The sequence below is a fragment of the Notolabrus celidotus genome, chromosome 18 (genome assembly GCF_009762535.1).
Source record: "Notolabrus celidotus isolate fNotCel1 chromosome 18, fNotCel1.pri, whole genome shotgun sequence".
In the NCBI taxonomy this organism is placed as follows: Eukaryota; Metazoa; Chordata; class Actinopteri; order Labriformes; family Labridae; genus Notolabrus; species Notolabrus celidotus.
Window position 1 is genome coordinate 22,462,259 of NC_048289.1, and position 25,565 is coordinate 22,487,823.

The 25,565-nt window shown below is 40.4% G+C and overlaps 1 protein-coding gene across 1 annotated transcript in view; it reads left to right on the top strand.

Moving 5' to 3' along the window:
- dock1 (dedicator of cytokinesis 1) overlaps nucleotides 1-25,565 on the top strand; it is a 303,695-nt gene that overhangs the window by 97,447 nt on the left and 180,683 nt on the right. Inside the window, exons 24-26 of the mRNA XM_034707590.1 lie at nucleotides 3,968-4,038; nucleotides 12,169-12,275; nucleotides 20,432-20,559. Of these exons, the coding sequence (XP_034563481.1) occupies nucleotides 3,968-4,038; nucleotides 12,169-12,275; nucleotides 20,432-20,559 (306 nt within the window). The remainder of the gene's footprint in view (nucleotides 1-3,967; nucleotides 4,039-12,168; nucleotides 12,276-20,431; nucleotides 20,560-25,565) is intronic.

The window sequence follows — 25,565 nt, forward strand, 5'->3', positions numbered from 1 at the left end:
TAGCTCCAGCTAGTGGCGGGTGGCTGTACGACAGCTTCGACACATCATGTGACCATCATTCCAGCTCACAGACATAAATATAGTAGCCATTTGTTTGACTGACTAGTTTTTCTGGTGCTAGAGAGACAATGTTAGCTGGGGTGACTATGTTTAATTGTTCAGCAGACTAAACAAGCACATCCCTAGTTAAAGCTGTCTTTCTTTTACCTTCAAAGTTTGTGGAACAAGCAGATAAAAGACCAATAAATGAGACTCTCACTAAAAGATTGATTAAAACCAGGAGGAATTTTGGACTGACTGAAAAAGAGACATTGAACTTAGGCAACACTTAGATTTCAAAGATTCACTCTAATTCTGGAAAAGTGGCAATTTTTGCTCTGATCAAAAAACACAAAAGGAATCAGTTAAAAAAAGGAATTTTCAGGGGTGTACTAGTGTTGTTTGAGTTGATGAAAAAGAGACAGTTTTTGAACTTAATCAAGGTAACTTAACAGAAACTTTCCTGAGTTATGCATATGAAGGGGCTTTTATATGTTGAGATGAAACGTGATGACAGCAGGATATTATTTGGAGGTCATGACTGTTGACCCACAATCCAGAAATCATGGTTAAGATGCAGTCTTTCATATTGAATCAGTCGAGTCTAGATAAAGAGAATATATAGTTGAATGCATTAACCCTCCTGTTATGATGCGGGTCAAATCAGCCCTTTTTAAAGTTAAAAATAAACAAAAAATTGTAACTATTTTTTCGGTATGAAACTTCTTCTGCTTGGCTTAATAGGTGAAATGAACATATACCATGAAAATAGTTGATTTCACATATTTGCAACACCCCTTGCATTTATAGAAAAAGATACTGTTTGTGCGTCAACTTGACCCTGCAGTCAAGGTGGAGGCTAAAAGGGGTCAGAAGTGTCAAATACTAATTATTTCTTTGCAGCTGTGTGACATATTTCACCCCAATCCCACACACATGCACACATTTTTTATTTTACTGAATTTCCCCCCGGGATAAATAAAGTATTTCTGATTCTGATTTTAACATTCATTTTCATAAAAAAACGAGTGAGATATCCTCATTAAACCATGATCTGTGAGGATTAAAGAAAATTTTTGCACTAAATATTGATTTCAATGGTTAGTAATGTAGTTAATAATGTGATTGAATAAATGTTTATTTTTTTTTTGGGGGGGGTTCTGACACTTTTTGATAATTAAATATGCCCCGGGTTAAATTGACCCAGGAACATTATTGCTGTTCCTGAGAAACGAACATAACAGGAGGGTTAAAGAACAATCTCTCATTGAATAACATAAACTGAAGTCTGAACCGAGGTATTCAAACATTCCTAATTACCGCTCACGTACTTTCAGATATGAACTTTTCACAACAACAAAAGATGGATTGCAACCGGTGACTTCTAGCGTTCTACATCTGTAAGGCTAATCAACCTGTATGCGACAGACTGGCACTGCTGCTAATTTGCACAGATGTTGTATAAACAACCCCAACCCACCTTGGTCGGTGTTTAGCAGCAGTCAGTGAGAGAGTGAAGTGTCAGCCTGGTTAATCATTCCCATTATTAATGGATGGCTGTGTAATCAGCCAGCAGGCGCTCGCTCCTGATGACTCCATCATCATATCGATGGGTGAATGTAAACCTCATCTGGCTGTATCTATCAAAGGATCATTACAAAGGGCGAGGACTCCTTTTGCTCCCGGGTTATTTATTACAAAGTTTAACACCACACCCTCCTCCGCCCTCAGGTCGCCTGAATGAAGTAAATGAAGAAATAGTGATACAGTAGGTGGAGAGCTGGAAGGAGTTGGGGTTGATTTATAAACTTGTGCCCTTGTGAAGTAGGTCTTCTGTGTAGATTTATTTAACCTGATGGGAAAGGCTGTCGGTCTGTCCAGGGTGTAACCGGCCTCTCGCACAATGACAGCTGGGATAGACTCCAGGCACTCGTGACCCTGAATGGGAGAAGCGCTTTAGATGATGGATGAGTTGTTTAACCTCCTGTGAGGAGTTTTTAACTAGTTATGGTTATGAAACACACAGCTTCTATATGATCTACAAAAAGAGGATATGGGGGCAGAGGTCCACATTGCATGAGTTCGAATCCGTAGTGGTTCCCAAAATAGGGAATGGGACCCCTTAGGGGGTCGCGAAACACTGATTTTGGGTGTCACAAGATGCCTTCAGAAAAACAAAAAAAAGTTTGAATGATTCGATATTTTATATTTTTTCATTGTTGCACAACTCAACTCAATTTCATTTATAAAGCACCCTTCATATATACATGCATGCAGAGTGCTTCACAAAAAACAAAGAGAAAGGGGCGCTGTTGCCCTAGCAGTCTAAGCGCGCGCCCCATATACAGAGGCTATAGCCCTCGTCGCAGAGGTTCCAGCCTTAACCATTTACTGCATGTCCTCCCCCACTCTCTACTCCCCACATTTCCTGTCTCACTTCAACTGTCCTGTCCATTAAAGGCGAAAATGCCCAAGAAATATAACTTAAAAAAAAGAACAAAGAGACAGAAAACAAAAGAGATGGGTAAAATGATAAAAGGCATAATCATAAAAATACTTCAAAATAAAATAAAATCAATAGAATAAAATTATGTGAATAAATAAAATAAGTCGGGGCAGAAAGCAAAATTGAAAGTCAGTTAAAAAGATCAGAGAAATATGAGAAATACTTAGAAAACTAAATAAATATTATACATAAATGTTGTTAAAACAATAATAATAATAACTTTAATAATAATGACTATAATGGTAATAAAAATGATAATAATATAGTATACATAAATAGAGTATATACAAAAACTGTAGATAAATTATAGATAAAAGCACGCAGATACAGTTGAGCTCATAAGTTTACATACCCTGGCATAATTTATGGTTTCTTGGGTAGTTTCGGTTGTCTTTATGATATAAAAAGAATAGACACAGTTGTTTGATAAAAATGTTGCTTCACCCAACCATGAGTGAAAAAAAAGTTTTTCTCTTATCATTCATATTCTCTGAAAAATGGCTAAAAAATCCCAAATTCTGCCAGGGTAAGTAAACTTATGAGCACAACTGTAGATACATTTTCTTCTTTCTTTTGTAGCCACATGACATCAGCTAAATGAAGCATGTTCGGCTTTTTGCCAGTATGAAAGCCACAGACGCACATAAACATCATGTGGATACCTGCTTATCAAACACTGTATGTCCACTCACTGCTATAGCTTAAACATGAAGACTACTTGATTCCTGCTTCTAGCCTTCTTTAAAGTACAATAAACTACAGGTTTTTGGATTGTCCTGTTAGTTATTGCATGCAGCTGTGAGTAACATTTAACCTCCTCAGGATAATGTGGTTCTCAAGTCTCTTGCAACATTATTTTGTTGGATGCGGACCAAAAGATTTTGGAACCCCTGAGTTAGAGCATGCTTTTTAAAAGATGGCTAAGAATTGCCGTGAGGGATTTGTTTAACAGATCGAAGAAAAGCAGGATGAGGGTTTTTATTTCTTGGAAAACACAACTTTTATACACAGGACAAAATTAATAGAGGTACCAAAATAAACACAAACCAAAAATTCCTTACAGGAGCTTTAAGACAAGGTTACTGGGAACAAATTAAGCACAATATTCCTCAAAAAGTACACATTTTTTAGGATGAAATTTACATTTGTTTCTTGTTTTTGCTCACAGAAGACAAACTTTGTGGCATACTTCCTCATTTATGCTCTTATAAAGCACATTTTTTCGTTAGTGACTCAGGAAAGAAGGGTAGTGCAAGCCTGATCACACCATAAGACACATTAACACTTCACAACACGCAGAAAACTTCCACTTTACTACTGTTTTACATAAAATCAATGAGATTTCTTCAAAATATCAGTAAGAGGTTGAAATTATTAAATAAGAGCTGAAGATAATTTGCTTCTTTTATTTGTCTGGTACAGGGTGCTGCACTGAAGTACATCCCCACCATCGTCAACGATGTCAAGCTGGTCTTTGATCCAAAGGAACTCAGGTAATTTAATCTTTTCACTTGCATGCTCCCTTCCCTTTAGTTGTTATTATGACACCGACGAAAAGACCATTATAATCTAAGGGACAAATAGTCAGTGCTAAAGAAGAGCTCACCACCTCTGCAGATCATACCGCTCTTTGTGGGTTTTCTCAAACAGACATAGAGTTACTGAAGAGCAACGCCACTGCTCATTAAAGCAAATGTTTGGAAGTTTTCCACATCAGACTTGAGTGTCTGTTTCCTGTAAAACAGAAGCTCAAGCCTTTAATGTTTCTGTTTTTTAAGATTCTGCCTACATTGACATTTCCTTTTCCGTGTATCTCTCACAAGATAATGCGATGTTTCTTTGCCGTAAAGAATCAGAAGCACCAACTACTTTTTTTTTTTATCTGGCTCTTCACCTCTCTCTGTTTTTATTCAACAACTCAACATTCAGTGGCATGTTAGACATGCCCAGGTTGCCTTGGAAACCCACTGACTGCTCCACAAAAGTGTCCATTTCAGTTAATGTCATCTACCATGAGTGTCATCTACTATAGCTTAATGCTTAGCTTCAAATGCATGACTCTTTAAGTATGCTTATGCGGCACAAAGGTGTTTTTTGATACAATATTTAAAAGGAACCCCGATTGTGGGGACTAATAGGCATAAATCTGCTTTAATGTTTGTCTCATACTAGAATGCTTTGTTAAATAGACATGAAGACTTGTTATTTCTTTAAAGAGCGAAATTTAGAACACATATTCTAACCTACGAGCGCAGCCATTGTTTTACTAGCGCAATGCAAGCTGGGTTGATGACTTGTAATGGTTGCGTCTTGCCAAGCCTCTGGTTTTCGCCGTGTTTACTCGCTGGCTTTCAGGAGCGTGAAAACCATAATAATGCCACACTGTGCTGCGTTTGGGTGTAATTTCCAGTCGAAGGGAAATAAGGGGACTGATGTAAGTCTACACACCTTTCCAAGAGACAAAAAGAGAAGAAAGGAGTGGGAAATTGCTTTTGGACGTACACAACTTCCGAAGGACCGGCGGCTATGTTCTCGCCCTTCACTCCAGATGCATTTGATGCATTTAGCCGACCCACGCTGGTGAAAGAGCTCACAGGTGCTGCTAGTTATAAACGGAGACTGAAGCCAATGCTGTGCCGTCAGTTTTCGTTCAGAAACAGACAAAACGCCCACGGGAAAAGAGTGAAGTCTGCTCAAGGAAATGCCATAGGCAGGAGACGCTGGATGTGCTCCTGCGGGGATGTCAACATCCCGCACCTGCAGATGTAGACTATGATGGCGAACCATCGGGCACGATCACGACCGCGACCACTACCAAGATCACGGAGGAAGCTGACGACGAGTCCCCCGATCAGTGTACAGTGTTCTCCAAATAAGAGTGATGTTGCAACTCAGATGGAAAAACACATATCTGATGCAGCGGTACATTGGCCAGCTGATGCGCACCAACTTATTACTCAAGACCGCGTTTATGCTGCTAATTGTGAAAATGAGCTGAAGAACAGTTTCAGGAGGACAGTGATTCTCTGGATCTTATCCTCTCTGATGATGACTTTTTCAGCGAGGGCAGTCAGCCACTGTACAGACAGTCTGATCCAGAATATAGCTTCACAGAGCACCCATGAATCACATGCTTCAGCTGACACGCATGAGGAAAACAGACTGTTGCAACCAAATGACGTCACTACCGTGACGCATCATTGCGACGCAAAGAACAATGGCGATCTACAAGTGAAAATATTTTTTCCAGTTTTATACAAACTAAGATATTTTGAGAGATTTTATTCTTGTTTTTATATAGCTGATACAAACATTGATCATATAGGAAAATACATGGCAGCCGGGGTTCATTTTCAGATAACAGAATCAAGATGGACGATCATTTTTAGCTGAGTAACTCTTTCACACTAGTTCCATATATTTTTGTGCATTTATGATAAATGCCTCTTGGGCCCGTCCTTGGTTTCTGTCCCATTTTAGTGTCTTTAATCTTTTATGCTGAAAGGACACATCACAAAAACAAAACAGGATGGCCTCATTCATGGAACATTTATTGACAAGTATGTGGTGAAAGCTTTTTCCACTGCAAACCTTTTTTCATCTGAAATTTAATATTTAAAATGTTTCATTCATTTTATGGTTCAACATTTGAGTGTAATGAAATATGAACACAGACAGTGATACAAATAGGAAGGACACATTAAGCTTACCAAAGCCTCTAGTTGAAGAAGAAACGCTTGTTTTATAAAATATAGCCAGAAGTGCATTAAAGAAAAAAGCGATGTTAGCTGAATACAGCTGACGTGTGTGTCATCACCTAGCTACTACATCCATCAGAACAAGATGAGACAGATACAACGAGCTAAGTCCTTTTTTTTCAGTATTAACACTCCTGAGGAGACACCTCATTTCACAGAGTAGTGCTGGTATCAAAATAATGATGAAAAAAGGAATGTCATCACTGAGGAAATAATATGAACACCCACTAAAGTCTGAAAACATTTCCAAGTTGACAAACTGAAGTCATTTTGCGCTGAATTGAGTCATAAATAAAAGTTGGGTCAACGCTCAAAAAAAATTAAGTTAGCACTTTTATTGCATGCAATTGTTTTACTCAAATGTAGTTTGTTTGGTATAAAGCTTGAACTGTTAGACCAAGATTAGTTTTCTGCCTAAGAATTCACTCACTTTCTTGGCATTTTTATTCTTATTATTATTTTATTTATTATTTAAAAGGACCATGCATATTAATTAACACGTCTGTTAACACGTCTCCCTAAAAAGATCAAGATTAAACAAAGATAAAATAGAGTAAAACAAGATCAAAATAAGATGGTAGAGGAGAAACCAAAACACAAACAAACAAACAAAAAATAGAAGAAAAGAAAAGTCTTTGAGAAAGTGTCCATGGACATAAAATACACAGAGCAAGACAATCAAGATGCAACAATAAGGAAATGTTAAAGGAGACACATGCAGACACAACAGGACAACATTTAACAGTGCTGTACATATTTGCATCAGACAGTGACTATCAATCATTGAACTAGCTTCATGCAATTCAAATGAGGCAACGTATAGACTGAGCAACAGATGAGCACAACGAATAAACAACACAAGCAAGCAACATTAGGGATAGGGATGTAAACCCATTTCCAGTCAGGACTTAGTCCGCAATTTTTAAACCCCCCAAATCTACAACGATTGAGCTTTCCCACGCTGCTATACGTAGAGTTTATCTTGAGTTGAATCACATTTACAGTCTTATATTGCCAGCCGACTGGTATGAAAGTACAGAAGTGTTAGGTTTGGCTACAATATACCAAAGTAAAACAAAAGGAGGATGAGGAGGATCACAAGATGGTGTAATTTATGTCTCAAAATAATTTCTTGTTGGGAGGTTGGGGGCGGGGCACACAACCACCATGGCTAAGCATATTAGCACTGTGCATGAAAATATCCCAAAATGCGTCACTTTGTCATAAAACACAAGACTTTATTGTCATTGTAGTAAATTATAAATAAAGTAATATCTTATCTCTTATCTTGTCATCTTGATATCAAGAGAAAAAAAGGTTTGGTGAGAAACTTGAATGATAGAACAGTTTCTTGGAGGATACATTTGTTTGTCTTCCCAGTATTAAGAAATAGAAACTCCAGATGGAACTGCAATCTGTTTATCTTCCTAACACAAGCTCATATCAACTTATCATACACCATTAAAACTACTGAGGACTTTTCAAACCATGTTCGAATTTATCTCCAATCACTGAAAAAACAAATCTCATCCTTCCACTAAAGAATAGAGAAGTATTGATAATGGTATCCATCAAGACTAGGATCTTTAAGGAGTCTCGATAATGGCTCCAATATCAGTAGAAATGAATGAGTCCCATCCTTACTTGGCATCTGTGTAGTTTCAACATTACAACCTAAAGCTGTTTAACACCACCAGGCTGTATGAAAAACTTCCCATTGGGTAAACTGGACAACCTGTTGATGCAGCATTTAATCCTCTAAGACACTCCTGACACTTGGTCCTAAAAGACTGGCACAAGTAGCGCTACAACATGTCAGTGTTTCCTACACCTTGAAAACGGCTTTGCCTGCTCGTTTGTAAGCGCTCAGCCAGGAGCCCCTTCTGTTTGTTCAGCTCCAGCACCGGAGCAGCTGCCATTTTCAAAGCAGATTCAGGGCCACACAGATCCGCCAATCCCTGCCTCTGGCCTCCAGTCCACTCCACCACATTCATGGCCAGACTCCAGTGGGCTTCTTCGGTCAGAGGTGGAAGCATGTTGTGCCCACCATGTGTCACTTCTCTCTTTTGCTCTTACAGCTCCCAAGTATGACTATTTTAGAGGTAAACATCACCTTCTTAGCTCTAGAGTTCGGTCGCAGATTTTTTTTCATTTCAGTCCAGCAAAAATGTTAAATCTTGCATATGAAGTATATATATTTTTAAGTTGTAACCCCCCAGCAGTCTGTTGCTGTAAACCAACAGAACCACAACCAGCTAAATAGCTAAAACGCAGTAAAACAATACCTAGCCGGTTCATTGGGTTGGCATGCTTAAAGCACTATCGTAAAGAGAAATGTTGACTGGATTGTCGGGCTCCATTGGTCCCAACTGCCATTCACAATGAAGTTAAAGCCACATAGAACTTTTTATTGAGCTGTGCTGGTCTAAAGATGAATTCAAACTCTAGAAATAATGTGAGGGGACACCACAAAATAATCAGTGCAATGCTACACCATCAGCCATCATTCCTGCAGTTTTGGCAAGAGCAAAGCTTTTGATTTGAACTTTAATTCTGAAAGCTGTGCTCCTTTATGAACCATTCACTTAGCTGTTAATCACAGGCCTGGCTCTTTTCCCTGCCTGAGCGAAGGTGGCATCAGCTGCTCCTGCTGTTAGCACAAACCTGGCTGAGCGGCTGAGCTGGAGGCGACTAAATTGAAGCCTCGGGGGCGGGGGTGTTTCATCCCCTGCCAGAACCTTTTTCTCTCCTCCTTGAGCCTCGGCTTGCCAGCATAACAAGCAGTCAGCCTCGTCATTGAGGAGGAAAAAACTGTCAGCTATGTGTTGGTACATGATTGTGGATTTATCTCTGCGGCTCTGAACTGTTGAATGCTCATCGGTTGATCTCTCTGAGCCACATGTTGAGTGTCTTAAGGAAAATGACTCATCAGAGGAAAACATCCTTCAGAACAAGAACTCCGTGAAATAGAGAAGCAACATTTTAGGCTACTGAAGCCTTTGGAGGTGAAGGTTACACACACCCACACTGGTGTTTTTACTAGTTTGGGCGGATTAGTCTCTTCTTAGGAGGAGGTCGGTGTAAAGAAGGCACCAAATTAGCTTTAGTCAGAGTCAACGCGTGTCAGTGCTAAAAACTTTCTTGGGATCTTCGTCTTTGTTCAGACTAAAGAAACTTCCTTTTTTTTCTCAAGTCACAAAAAGAGAGTAGTTGCACTCTGTAGCAGAGGCTCAGCTCCATTGATAAACCCTATGAACGGTATAAAACATGGACGTGGTCTCTGACATCATCCATTGGTTTAATCCCAAAGAGGGTGTGCCACATTGGAAATCCTGACTCAACCTAACTTTTCTGAGATGGGCTTTTAGCTTTCTGTCAAACAACTCCAACACACCCACCTGTGCTTCATCACAGTCATGCCCCTTACCCACATAGCAAAATTGGTCTGGCCCGGTACTGGCCCACAGTACACTTAGACTCGGCCAACATACCGCAAAGAATTGCAAGAGACGGCCCACAAATGGGCCAGCTTAATCACAAGCTCAACCTTAATCGGCCCAGATGCGGCATGGACAGATCTGGGCCACATAAACCAGGCCACAATCAGGCCAAATGTGGCATGCCATCATATATACAATGGCATCATTGCCAGACCTGGTCCACATCCGGTTGACATACCACTTGCCATGCCAGCAGTCAGCCAGCAGTGCCGGCTTGACGCCAGATCTGGCCCTGACCTAACAGACCAATTTTGCTATGTGGGTATTAGCCAAATGTATGTACAACTTCTACCCCAATATTATTATCAGGTGAGTTATTACAAATTCCATCACCACGTACCTTGTGTATGAATAAATAATTAAGCGACATCCCCAAAACTGTTTTTTGAACTAGGTTGTTAATATATTTAATCTTGCTGTAAACATTGACATTATAACATTGGACCTAATGTGGATCCCTTGGTTTTTTGAGCCAGCCTCAAGTGGACACTAGAGGGGCTGCATTTTTTCTTAGCACTTCCTCATTGGTTTCATTTTTCAACACCAGTGGTTTCCTCTTGGTAGAACACAATATCTAGATGATATAGTCTTCAACACAGGGGCCCGGGGCACTGTTTGCCTAGCGGTCTAAGCACGCCCCATATACATAGCCCTCATCGCAGAGGTCGCAGGTTTGACTCCAGCCCCGACCAATTGCTGCATGTCTATCCCAACTCTCTACTCCCCAACTGTCCTGTCCATTATTGGTGAAAATGCCTAAAAAATATAACTTTAAAAAAAAACTACACAGGGGCCCTGGATTCAAACCCATCCTTTGGCCCTTTGCTGCATATCATCCGTAGACTGAATAACCATGGAAGTAGTCCCAGTGACTTCACCAAGTGGTTTCTGCAGCATTGTTCTGAAGCCTATTAAACGTGGTCGCCATATCGGAAATTCTGACTCAACTTAACCTTCGGGCTACCTAGCAAGAGGCAAAAATTAAGTTAAGATGGGATTTTAGCCTCCTTGCTAACAGCTACAGAGTGCCCATCTGACAGTCAAGTCAGCCATGCTTTTAATTATGCAGAACTTGCACCTTGATATCTTCAAAACCAATGATGTAATAAAGAAAAAATGCACCCTTGGTACTGTGTGTGAGAATAGAAAATGAGCTAATCAGACCAAAATGGTTTTTGTACCTGGCTGCAACGTTTATTGTTGCTGGATTTTTAGAATGGGTGTCTACTTGACTTCCAGTGCCTTTGCAGCCAGCCTCAACTGAACACTTGAGGAGAGACCGTTTGTAGCACTTCCGTATAGGTTTCATTTCCCAAGACTGGAGGTTGCCGCTTGATATCATCCCACTTTCTCCTCCTGTCTCTCTACTGATGTCATATCATAATAAAGCAAAGAAACGTCACCAACCTATCTGTATTGTTGGCTGTGGTGACTCAGTAACTTCAGGCACCAGTAGCTGCATACTCAGTGGACACAGCTTTACAAAGTGGAACCAGGAGAATCCATCATGTCATCCACTACACAATGGTTCTGTAAAGTTGCATTCAAGGAAGAAAAAAAAAACATTGCGGAGTGTACTTTGCAGAAATAATACTTTGCAGAAATAATTCTCAGCAAAAAGACAGGAGGGACTCTGCTCAGCCACTTTGATGCGCTTTGAGTCCCTCTGGATTTGACATGGTTGGGTTTGTAGAGCATTGCAAGTGATTTAAAAGACACTTCCAAGTCTGTTTGAGTGGCTGGAGTTTTCGGCTTGAGACACAGTAGGAATGTGATTTTTAAATGTGATTGTCCAAATGCAGCTTAGATCTTACTTGCCAAAATTTGATTTGGGCTGCTCTTAAAAGATATTAGAACTCTCAGAATTTTAGGAATAAGAACCTTGAAGACCTTTTCAAATATCTTAACTGTCACCATCCCTTGAAAAAATTGCAAATGGCAAAAAGAAACAGCTGACTTTGTTTGTGAAATTCTTCATTTTCAAGCTAACATAATTGTATGTCCTTCTTACTGGATCCTTACAGATACTTTAAGGCACTTCAATCTCAAGACATCTTACCTTAGGATGAAGGCCATTTTTGTTGCTGTCGCTCAAAGCTTCAATTTTTTCATCATTCACGTCATGTATTTAAGATAACTGACCTCAGAGTTCTTCTGAGGTCAGTTCAGCCAGGAGGGTTTACAAATCTTAATTTCCTTATCCTATATATTGTTACATCCACAGTATCATAAAAGCCACAGTGTGGGTGTACAGGACCTTTAATTGTGTCTTGGATGATGGCTCATGATTGGAAGCAGTCAAGCAGCCCAAAAATGCCTGATCAGTTTGACCTTTGTCTTTATTGTCCTCCCTCTGTCTCTACAGCAAGCTGTTCTCCGAGTTCATCCTAAAGGTTCCTCTGGGTCGCCTGGTGAAACAGAAGCTAGATTGTCTTATTGATATCGTCCACAGCGATCTCTTTACTCATCACGGTGAGTACACACACAGAAACACACTTGCACCCGCACTCAAAATACACTCACAGTTCTTCGGTGCATGCACCTTTGGTCACGGTGCAGTAATGTAGGCAATCATACACACCACCTGCCACCCCTCAGCAGCCCTGTGTGAGCGCACAGGAAAGGTCATCAGTGAGTTGTAGTGGAAAGACCTTTTGTTTTCTACGAGACTGAAGAAGCCCTGCTTGGAAAATCATATGGACTTGTCCGTGTCAGAATATCAGAGTCCCCATAAACCATGTCTTCAAGTCTCAGTGAACTCCTCTACTATTTCACCCTTTTGTTTAAAGTGTGTCAATAAGGTACTTCCTGTTCTTGACTTCCTGCTCTTACCGTACCAAAACAAGCCAAACCGTACCGTAGCAAACCGTGTTGTATCAGGGTTTTTCCTGCCTATAAAAGTCAAAGGCAGCCGCATGGACTTAATTTTCGTAATGACCTTAGGCCTCGTCGTCATCGACTGATGTTTAAATGGGGAGCAGCACTGTCCATGGACAGCACTCTGTGAATTTATCGTTTTTAACTGAAAGCTCAGTATTATGCCAATGTAGTTGCAACACTATTTTGTAATCAGTCCAGTGCAGCCAAAAAGACGCTTCTCAATCAGTCTTTGAGGAAAAGTTAAATTATTTTCCATGGAGTGTGTCTGTATTTTTTGCTACAGGGGAAGGCATCCCTACCAAGTGAATGTGTCCGCAATGCAAAATATAATATGCATGTCTGCATCTATGTTAATACTTAATTCCATTAGTTTCTTCATTGCATTCTGTCTCTGTCCATCTCCCTCCCTCTTTCTCCGGTAACGTATCTTAATGTAACGTGTAGTGTCGTAACGTATCATTTTTTATCATATAGCATTGTATCGTATTGTAATGTTGCGTATTGTATTGTATTGTATCATATCATATCATATTGTATCATAATGTAATGTATCGTGTCGTATCATATCGTTATTTAAAGTATCGTATAGTATTGTATCTTACCATTTTGTAATGTATCGTATCGTAATGTTTCATATTGTCTTGTATTCTTTGGTATCATATTGTATCGTGACTTATCGTAACGTTACATAACATGACTTAACATAACGTGACTTAACGTAACGTGACTTAACGTTACGTGACTTAACGTAACGTGACTTAACGTAACGTAACTTAATGTAACGTAACTTAACGCATCGTAGCGTAACGCAAGGTAACGTAATGCAACGTAACGCAAAGTAATGTAACGCAACATAATGTAACGCAATATAATGTAATGCAACGTAATGTAATGCAACGTTATTTACTGCAACGTAATGTAACTTAATGTAACGCAACGCGACGTAATGTAACAACGTAATGTAACACAACTTAATGTAACAAAACGTAATGTAACGCACAAAATGCAACGCAACGCAATGTAACAACGCAACGTAACGCTGCGTTACGCAACGTAACATAACGCATCGTAACGTAATGCAAGGTAACCTAACGCAACGTAATGCAATATAATGTAACGCAACATTATGTAACGCAATGTAATGTAATGCAGCGTAATTTACTGCAACGTAATGTAACGCAACGTAATGTAACGCAACGTAATGTATATCAGAAACTTGTGTAGCATTGTATCTTATGGTATCGTGGGGAGGGCATCTTATATCATCAGACAGGAAGGCCGGGTTATAGAGATGGCTCATGAGAATCTGTACCCATGTCTGCGTCTGCAGCCAAGCTAGCCTGACAATTTCTCAGTCAGTCATTTTTCTGGACGAAGCTGTTCTCTGAGGCCATGTTGGGTGAGGTCCTAATTTAGAGACAAACACCCTCTCTCTCACACACATCGCGTTTCGTGCTGGTAAATTACATGCAAAGCTCCTAACCTAATTAAACAGCAAAAGTGATTTAATGTGGCTGGCAGGCACAACACATGCCTCAGAGCAGTTTACTAACAGAAGGAAGTGGACAACAATTATCCACTTGCATGGCTGCGCCGTGCCTCATGCATCAGCAGATGTTCAGTTCAGCATGAATGTACAAAACACGGATGATGAAATGGAATTTGGACAGGGTGAAATGAGATGTTTGCCCTTTTGAATACCAACTGATATTGAACTTAACACAGTGTAAATGTCTCTGCCTTCCAATGTTAATGATGCAGTCCTTTACACTTTGGCAAGAGAAAATCATGTGATTGGTGTTTTGGCCAGTTTACTGAGCAGCTATTGAAGGGCAGGGCTCAGTGTGTGGTCCTCTGGTCATTACTATTGATCTGTTGGTGTAATTGTGGGCAGGCGAGCCTCCCTGGTGCTTGTGAATGGGCTGCTGATCAGCAGGAAGACTTGTTGTTCGGACATAGATATGGACCAACCTGCTGCTTAGTTGTTGCAGCAGCTCCATAATCTGGGATTTCTAGCCTTTTTAGATGCTTTAAAGTTAAAAAAATGTAGAAAAACTACGATGAAGAGACTTAATTGGTCGGTTCAAGTGTCCTATCAGCATCAGCATTGAGCAGAGCTTCACTTTAAGTTGTTTTACTGCTGATAATAAACACAGCAGTGGCCTTAACAGTTAGACAAACTGTTTTTAAGATGTCAAATCAGCTCCTCCTTTAAGAGTCTGCTCTTCAGGGACTCATTGTTCAATAAATCCTGATCCCTAGGTGGTCCCTGAAAGATTTGTAAGGGAACTGAATTGTCCCTGGAAAAATTGGAGACGATGAATGCCCAGTAAGAAGCCTCTAGCCACTAGACACTCAACTCCCAACATGTGGTCCCTACACGCTCATCATTATGCATTGAATACATTCACTGATGGAGGTGTTTTCTGTCCTGAAGCCTGCACAGTGATTTACATATTAACCATTTCTGTGTAAAAGCATGTCTTACATTATAACTTTCAGTCCCAATGTGCTTTTTTTTTTTCCTGCTTTAAACAATAACACGACTCCCTTCCTCTGCTTTCTTTCATCTATACCTTTAAGGGGTTGAAAGGCAGTGTGTTGAATGCGATTGGTATGCATATGCAACACCCTGCTGCAGAGGAAGACTTAATGAACTTAGAAAAAGGAGGGAAGTTTATTGTTTCGTTTTCCATTTTGGAGGAGAAGCGTCGTGTCACCTTCACTGTTTGTGAAGTAAAAGGAGAGAGCAGGACGACGCATAAATCACTTGCAAATGGGCTCATTGTGAAATAACTAATATGTCAGCTTCTCTCCTGGTCTGTGTTAAAGGGGAAAATCAGTGTAGCGTCTAAAATCTGTTTGCACTGAAAGTTTGAGGAGGGCGCTCATGGCCTGGCTTGATAGTTCCAGTCCGCTTGTCTCGCTCCAAGCCTGCTTTTAGTGTGTTTGTGTACAAGTGTGTATATAGTTACATAGTTATGGCTATCTAAGTGCGTGTGGGTGTCACTATCTGTGTTTGTATTTAGAGTTTGGAGGAGAGAGAAAGATCCCCCCCCCCCCTCCCGTAAAAACAAGGTATTAAACTCCCCACAATGTCAGACGCCCTCAGATAGCAGATTTGTGTTCTATCCTGGGAGGCTGCATAGCACAGACACACACACACACAAAGAAACACACAGTTTTGCTTTAAGCTGTATCATGCAGATAGCTTGGTGCTCGATTCCACAGCACCAAAAATATTCCAGTGTGGACATGGTTGTCACTTTGTGTGAAGGCTATAGCTTACACTTGGCTCGGCAGATTTTTAACATCCAGAAATGTCTTTTCAGGTATTTGCCAGGGGAAGCTTTATGTGGATACTCCCTGTACTGTAGAGCAGCCTGTCCCATCAGAGTTCCTCAAACCTGAAGTCTGGCAAACTGACAAGAAATCAACACTGCTAAAAATACATACAAGTACACTCACAGTAGACCCTGGTAGAGTACAGTTATTTTTAATGGGGATCTAGGTATAGCAAGGTGGATTTGTGCAGTATTTGGGTCCAAATTAAAATAACTAGACTACAATTACACAGTTTGACTTTTGCTAACATGACTCCATTCCTACGACAATGAAATAAAAGGTGCTTTTCAACTGCAGGATCTCTCCCCAGGAACTAAGGACCATTTAAAGAACTATGCATGATGCGGCAGCAGGAACCAGGGTCTAAATTCATATCGGGGTAATTCATTCCCCCCCTGAAAGGCCCTGCTTGGGGAGTAGTACTTTTCAAAGGTCCAGGAACTATGGGGGGCAGGGCCTCTAAAGGCGTATTTCGACCGCTTGGAACTTTACCCGGGAACTAGGGACTTTACCCCTGAACTACATGTGTTTCAACCGGAGGAACCAGGGTCTAAATTTAGTTCAGGGTAGATAATCTCCCCCCTGAAAAGCCCCTGCTTGGGGGGTAGTACTTTTCAAAGGTCCTGGGACTTTCGGTTGAATGTAACGGTGTTTGTGGAGTTTACACAGTTGTTGAAACACAGAGGGAGTTCCTGGGAATGCATACTAGTTTAGTTTTTTATTAAGATTTCAAAGTATTATTTAATATATATTTTTTTTCTCCATACGTCACTGGCCTGATCTGCCCAGGACTTCAGCCCGCAGTAGAAACACAGACAACAATGGGGGCACAGGAACCTTTTAGTTCCGGGGAAAGTAGTTCTGGGGGCTAAAAGACCCTGGAACTCTCGGTTGAAATGCACCTTAATGCTGAATGTTCCTGATTGGTCGAGTGACCACAGTGTTTTATTTCCCCCGCCGTGGGTTTAATAACTGTGTAACAGTTGTTTTCTCTGAGCCTACAGCAAATGCATCTTTGTCAGCTCCTGGTGTTGCAGTGTTAAGAGTGACTGTAAACTAGGGACTTTTAGCTGCAGGTGTCAGTGGTTGTCGAGGGAAGGAGTCCTTGGTAATGCATCCTAGTTCAGTCTTTCTATAAAATGTTAAAATATCCTCATCAGAGAAGTATTCAGTGATAATCTAAAGACGTTTGTGAGAGGTTCATCCTGCTGAAAGTCGCCAGTTAACAGGGTCACGCTTCAAACTGAAACACCTGTCGATCTCATGCCATGGCTTTAAGAACTGCTTTAGAGTGAAACCAAAAGTTCCTGGAACTTCTGGTCAAAAAGGACCTAAAGGCTGGATTTCTTTGTAAGTTTACACTTTATAATCATGGTCCTCAGAGGATGTGTCCCTGAGTTTGATGACTTCCTGCTCTGTCCTGTCACAACAAACACACACTTGATTCACCCCATTTCACACAAGATGATATACAGAATACAGAAAAAAGTACCTTGACATTTCTGAGCAACCCCCCCCCCCCCCCCCCCCCCCTCTCCAAAGAGCAAACCCCTCTGATTCAGATTACAGCTCAACCTTTCATCCTGTGCCACCCATTTACTTCAACATGTAACAAATCTCCAGTGTAATAGGTCAATTACTGTGAAATTGAGCAAGCACTTTAATGAAAGTTCAGGCATGAATATCATATAATTTGGCCACAATATTACCTTTCCTCGTGCACTACCATCAAGCCAAAGAGAGAGACGAAATTATAAGTATTGAAACTTGTTCATGATCTTCAAAGGATAGACTGATTTGGGTAATAACTCACATGTGGCTCTACCTTTAGGCCAAACCTTTTCAAACATTTTCTTCACAATTTAATATAATGCAAACATGTTTTGAATATTTGAAGAGTTCAATTGGAAAAACAGATATATCCATTTTTATAAATTTCCCAAAAATATATATATTTTTAATAAAGATTTTTAATAAAGGTATCTCTGATTATTAATGTAATTTTTACTTGGTCAAAGCCACTCAACTTCAATTGACTGATAATACCCAAACCTACTAATAGAAAAAATATTTTTTGAATCATTTTTTTAATTTGTGAGTTATCTGTACTTGCAAATGAACTCTTCATTTTTCATCCATTCCTTTTTTTCCTGGGATGTTATTTATAAAATCTCACAGTTTTACCCCCTTTTAAGGTTTTTGTTCTAATTTCCTTGATTCTATTACAGAAAAAAACTCTCTCAAACAAGTTTAAATGTGTCGTCAAGATCATTGCTTAGATGTATCATTTGAACTCTATAATTAGATCCTAGTCTATGAAGGAGCTTCCCTGTAAATATTTTTACATCAGGATTATTAAAAGCAATTCAAACAGAGCCCAGCAGCAGTCCGATATTTCCCCGATTGCTCGTTGAGAATTATTGTGTAATTGATGAACTAATCAATGCCTCAGTCATTAAAAAAGAAAATTTAAAATCTCCAGAAGTCTTTATTCATTGAATTGCTAATTGCTATGTAATGCTTTCATTACCCTCTTATTACAGTTTCTCTGTGTGTAAATGCTGCCTAATGGTTTATGGTTAATTCCAGTAATAGTGACAGTGAAATGGATACAGCTTCTCCGGCTAGGAAGGCATTTAACCGGTGAACAAATCCATTGTGTGCATGATTTTTCTAATCAAGGCATGAAAGCTTTTTCTTTCTTCATCCACCATCATGGACTTACTCAATACTGTTTCAGTGGAGGTCCTGTAGAAAGGGGTTTGAGAATATCAAACACTGATTAATTTCATGATTCATACCTCTATACATTATTTATGGAGAGGTCATGAAAGTTCAAGCCCTTTATTTATTCTTACATCCTGCTCTTTGTCATTCAGGGTTGAGCAGTATTGACAGTTGGCAAAGCTTTCTGTTTGTGTGAGTTTGTTATGATGACTGATGTTTTATTTTGTGCCCATTTCGGGTTAATAAGGTTCTTTCATTATCTGCAAAGTAGCGAGATTGTATTGATTGTAAATGGAAATCCATATCTGCGTGGCGATTTAGAGCAGCAGTGTATCTGCACCTTGCCATTATAGTGATTGTTATATGAAGGGTACTGTTTTCCCTGGGAGTTCTCTAACTCACTGTGCTGCTTCTCTGTTGTTCTCTTTTTTTCTTTCATAAAATGACGTTGATGTCAATAGTCTAGCATTGTGTTTGACAGGGAGACTAAGTGCACTGCATGGGGGCTTGAGTGTTCTGTTTTGAAAACAATTTTCTTTGCTACTCCTGAACACAGGTAATCAATCTGTATTTATAACAGTCGTATGTGGCCATGAACAGAAATCTGTTTTGCAATCTTTCCTCCAATATTTAATCAAACGCAAAGTACATTTGCACTGAGGAACATCCCCTCCTCTCCAGTAGCACCTTAACCCCAGTGCTTTTGCCTTACTGACAAGTTACTAAATGGCCCTCAGTGACCACCATAACCCAATCACGATAACCACTTTTAAGAGACCAAGTCTCTCCTAATACACGCTCCAGGTATTGGCAATGCTTATTATACCAACAATACTACTTGGCCCCTGCCGGCCTCCTTGGATCTATAAGAGCAGCGAGAGCCAAAACATCAGCAGGGTTATCGAATGGACAACTTCCTCTACCAGTGTTTCATCAAGTTAGGCCATCAACGCTGGAACATTTAGTTCCAGCGAGGAAAGGAGCGAAAAAGAAAGAAGGTGCATAAATATGTTAAGCAGTCACTTAACCCCTGTTTACTTCCCATCCTTCTATTTAAAACCAAAGCCAACCCAACAGAAATTCTTGTCCTTGGGCTTTGAAATCAGAGGGTTTAATAAAAAATATGTCAATTTTATAGCCTCCATTAGAATCCTTTCTGGCTTATCAAGGTGTCCTGCATGTTTAATCACTTAAAGGAAAAAAAGGAGTCTGTCCTCTCTGTAACTCTTAACTGTCAACATCTGCTCAAGTGTTGTGTTTTTTTTTGACTGCTAGTTAGTGAAATGCTAATTAAAAGGCAGAAAAAAGTGGACAGTATCTTAAAGGGATTGTTTTGGGTAATTTAGACTCATATTTCAAACACTTTTTTAATTGGCTTCTCTCTGATAATGATCATGGCACTAATTAGCGTTTGTCTTTAATGTTGAGCAGTTGTAATAAAGCCATTCTTAGCTAGTTCTGGAGCTTTCCCACCTTTGATTTCTTTTTAAATAAATTAATTCTGTACACTCTTTCTACTTAATCTTCCGAGCTCTTAGGAAACCATTAACAAGCTGCATGCGTCTTCATCGAGACTGTGTCGAGAGCATATGCTGCACCGCCTTGTTTGGGATCCATTATCTGCTCCCTTTGTAGAGCACCGTTGTGATTGTGTGTTTTTGATGGTGTCCCCGCAGACTGCCGTGAGATCCTCCTGCCGCTGATGACGGAGCAGCTGAAGTTCCACCTGGAGAAGAGAGAGGAGCTGAAGGCCTGCTGCCAGCTGCTCAGCGACATCCTCGAGGTGCTCTACAGGAAGGACGTGGTAAGGAGGCGCAGCTTTGTGTTCTTTCTTTTTCTCACCTCTGGGACAAACAGCAGCGTAACAAGGGGATTAAGCACATTTGAAGCACAGTTGTGTTTATTTCACTGAATAGCTACTAATCAGTGTGCTGTTCTTGATTTATTTTATTGCTCCACATGCCCTGGAAGGAACACATTTAACAGCAGTGTTAATTTACTCACCTGTAGAGTTGGCTGCTCTCAGTAATTCATTGCTCGGAATGGCTGGAGGCCATTTTCAGAACCATGACTGTGTTCCAGCAAAAGAGAGATGAGCTCTGCTTTAGCACCATGTGTTCAGAGGCAGAGTTAATTCAGTTTATCAATTAATTTTGTTTACAGACCCTTTTAGTGTTAGTAAATAGTAGGCATGCACCGAAATGAAAATTCTTGGCCGAAACTGAAACACCAAAATAAATTATTATGCCAATTATAAATAGGGAGACCGGGGACAGTTGTAACACGGGTCACTTGTAACACTTGCACTTGCTTCAATCAGGAACAAGTTAGGCATCACCTGATTCACTCTGCACATGCTCAGTTTAGTTGCAGCTAGTTTGAATAGCAGTTTGGACACACTGGGTTAAAAGAGCTCAACGTTATAGACAGAAATGATTAAAATGTTACAACTGTCCCCGGTCTCCCCTACCATTGCTTTTATGGCTATGACTGTGTACTAACCTCACTAAAATCAAGGATCTCATTGAACATATCAGACAACGAGGGTGCATGCCCCTCATCTGGTTCAGAGAGACGAGTCCTTTTTTCTGCGTTCTGTTCTCCTTCTCCTGTGCTGTTTCGCTTCTCCGTCTTCAAGCGGGTTCTCTGCATCCATCATGGCCTGGATCATTTCTCGTGCGAGCTGCTTTATTCCCAGATCCAAGTAATGATCTTTATAACGTGGATCAAGTCCAGTCGTGATGAAGTGCAGAGGATCCGAATAGATTTCAGTGAAACGTGTTGACAGACTCTACAAGTTTACTTTTCATTGTTTTCACTCCGTGGTCCGTCTCAACCTCTTTGCTTAGAAGACGCTTTAGTGCTGCAATTAAAGGAAGAACAGACGCAGACATGTTGGCCCTTATCCAGACAAGCGCGTACTGGCCACATTTTTTGCTAGCGTCATCACAACATTCTGTTTTAGCCGTGTTGTTTTGGTGATAAAAGTCTTTCGGCCAAACTTTTCGGTGCATCCCTAGTAAATGGTGTGACACTTTTCGAAGGGCGGGGCTTAGCTGGAGGCAAAACTATCATCTGGACATGTTAACAAGCACTGGCTAGAAACTTTTTTTTGGCTTGGTTCGACAGTGGTGGGTCACTCCGAATATCTAAGGTCACTGACTTGGACCCAGTGTTACTTGAATAAGTTAAAATTGATAAGCCAGAGCAGACTGGCCGACCTCTACGCTCAGAGATGGATAATTTGTAAGCACTGCCAAAGGTGGAATAGCAGCACATTTACATTTAACTAATAGGAAAAAAAACAGTGTCCTTAGAAGCCTATATGTGAGGAGGACAAATAAATACTTCACTCTGTTTTGTTATACTAATGAAGCCAACGTTAAAAAAAAGTTAACGATATGGAGAATCCAAATATTCCTCTCAATGCCTCCCCAATTTCTGATCAGAGGGTCATTATAACCCTTGATATACATTTTTATTTTATTTATTTAACCTTTATTTAACCAGGTTGGTCCCATTGAGAGCAAAGATCTCTTTACCAAGGGAGACCTGGCTAAGACAGTCAGCAGCAAAAAACACAAAGTTACAGACATAGACACACAGACACACATAACGTCATCCATCCATACAAACGTGAATACGTGCTATATGACACGTTCACTGCACACACAAGTATTTTTTATAATATCTTGTTATTTTCTTTGTTTAATTTTGACGGGACTTACGCTTACCTCCTCTCTTGTTGCACATGACAAAACCAACGAGATGACGTTTTAAGATTCCTATAACGCCTTCTACCCTGTAGTTGAGACTCCTGGGTCACTCCAGTATTGCTTATCTTTGCTTCCAGCTAATACCGCGACGTCATCGGGATGTCGGCCTTAAAATGGTCTATAATAATTCCCATTACAAAGTCCTGGTGCTTACGTTTTCTGACCAGTCAAAAACACATACATGCTGATTTACATGCTAAATGACTTCGATTTATTTACTTTACACTGAGCTCCTTCCACTCATACCTTTTGATGTTTTCCACATCATAGCAGGACATTCTGGTCCCCCTGATACTTCCAGAAAATTGTCATTCACACATGTACTTCACAGCAGGACATTATCTGTGTCAGGCACACCGCCAGCTCGATGTATTCCATTTGGTCCAGGTAAAGTGGGGGCAGCTGGGTAGTGCATGCAGGAGGAGTTGGTTTCTTTTCTGTGTTTGTTGCTACATCATGCATAGAGACATGTATGCGATACAAAAACAGCAGTAGGAAACATGATACTGCCAACAGAGGCAAGTGGTGGAGAGTATAATGCCAGGAATGGGAAGTCATCATCCGGCCCCTCATTGATGGTTATTTTTTCAGACTTTTACCTGCTGCTCAGCTCCAATCTGCAATGATGAAATGTTCAAACCAAGCCAGAAACCTTGGTGTAGTCATAGACTCAGACCTTAATTTCAGCAGCCACATTAAGACAATTACAAAGTCAGCCTATTATCACCTTAAGAATATATCGAGGGTTAAAGGACTTATGTCTCAGCAGGATGCAGAAAAACTCGTCCATGCATTTATCTTTAGCAGACTAGACTACTGTAACGGGGTCTTTACAGGACTCCCTAAAAAGTCCATCAGACGACTGCAGCTCATACAGAATGCTGCTGCTCGAGTCCTAACAAGGACCAAAACAGTAGACCACATTACTCCAGTTCTTAGATCTCTACACTGGCTTCCTGTCTGTCAGAGAATAGACTTTAAAATCCTGCTGATGGTTTATAAAGCACTGAATGGTTTAGGCCCAAAATACATTGCTGATCTGCTACTACTTTATGAACCACCTCGACCTCTGAGGTCATCAGGTACTGGTCTGCTTTCAGTTCCTAGAGTCAGAACGAAACATGGTGAAGCAGCGTTTAGTCATTATGCACCACATATCTGGAACACACTCCCTGAAAGCTGCAGGTCTGCTCCAACTCTCACCTCTTTTAAATCAAAGACTAAGACTTTTTTATTTGCCTCTGCCTTCCTATCTTAGATTATTTTAACCCACTTCAAATGAAAATTTTAATGTAATTTTTAATATATTTCTAATTTTCCTTTTCTTTTCTGTTTTATCATATTTGTCATTTTAATTGTGTTATTTTATGCCTGTCTGAATGTCTCCATTGCTTTTAATGTTTTAATGTAAAGCACCTTGAGTTGCCCTCGTGTATGAAATGCGCTATACAAATAAAGCTGCCTTGCCTTGCCTTGCCTTGCTGCATTCACACATAAGCTGAAACAGGCATCGTGTGAATATTTCAAAAGAGGGCTGGAAGGTAAAAGTCTGGATGAAGTTGTTCACAGTTACAGCCCAGATAAAATGTCCAGTAGTGCAGTGCCTGTTTGAATTGAGTTTGTGGACTTAATGCTCATTGTTCTGAAATTTAAGTCTGCAATCGACCAATCAAGCATCATAATATTGGTTTAGTAACTGTGAGAAATTTTTTGTAGAGACCCCTCTCCCTCACACTCAGGCATTGGTCCCAGACCTCACATGCAGACATGATAACGAAAACACACACACTAAAACACTCAGCCGCTTAACAAGTGTGTTTCATCCTTTTCCATGGCCAAACTCCTGATGTCCTCCCTCAGGCCCTCTCAAGCCCTCCACATTGATCACCACGGCCAGGCCTCCCACACTCCACTCAGCGAGGGGATTATCCACCTCTTCCTCTACCTCTCTCTTCCATTCTACCCCCTTTCTCTCCATCTGTCTATGGATCTCTCTCTATTTGTCTTTTTGCTTCTTGCTCCCCCGGCCTTGCTCTCTTTCATGCCTTTGCTGCAGTGCAACACTTTCGCACACTTACATGCACACAAATTTAAAGAAACGAAAAGATTGTATATTCGGTTAAAAAAAGAAAATGCAGACTTTTTTCGTCACGCACTATTTTTTGTAAGAAGTTTAAACAGGGCAGGATGTTCCTCAGAAAAAAAAAAAGCCCTGGGATTCCTGTTGGTTCACACATAAAATGTGTGTCACACTTGCAGCGTTGGAAGGCAGTATCAGAAACTCTCTCTTCAGATAGTTTATTCTCCCTCAGCGCTCTTCTGCGACTGTGTGTGCGTGTGTGCACAACGAGGCGTGCACCAGTTCTTCAACTGCAGTAAGAGCTGTGTAAATTATTGAAAGTTTAGGTTGATGCTGCAGAGCTCGGCCTGCTTAGAAGATTCCCCTCACAAACAGGTAGAGAGAGTGGAAAACAGCCCAGTGCTCAGCTCACTCTAACTCACTAATAAGCAAGTCCAAGGAAAATTGTCCCACTTATGATAAATGTGAGAGTGCCCCATGGGTGTTTACCCCTCCAAAAGCGAGAATGTGCAATGTATAAATCATTCCAGCTTCATCAGTTATACTTGTCAGGTCTCCAGGCAAAAAAAAGAATCTTCATGGTATCTCGAGAATTCCAAGTTTTGAAGAGCAGTGAAAACATATGCTTTCATTTCTTATTAAATAAAATGGATAGTGTAAAATAAAATATATTTCTTTGACATAAACAAGTCTTATTTTTGGTTAAAATCCACGAACATTGGGGCGCTGGTGGCCTAGCGGTCTAAGCGCCCCACATACAGAGGCTGCAGTCCTCGTTGCGTGGGTCGCCGGTTCGATTCCCAACGGCAACCATTTCCTGCATGTCTTCCCACGCTCTCTGCTCCCCATATTTCTGGTCTCTCTTCAGCTATCCTATCAAATAAAGGCAAAAATGCCCAAAAGCATATATATATATATATTTAAAAAAACCAAAATGTGTCCACTTCAAACTGA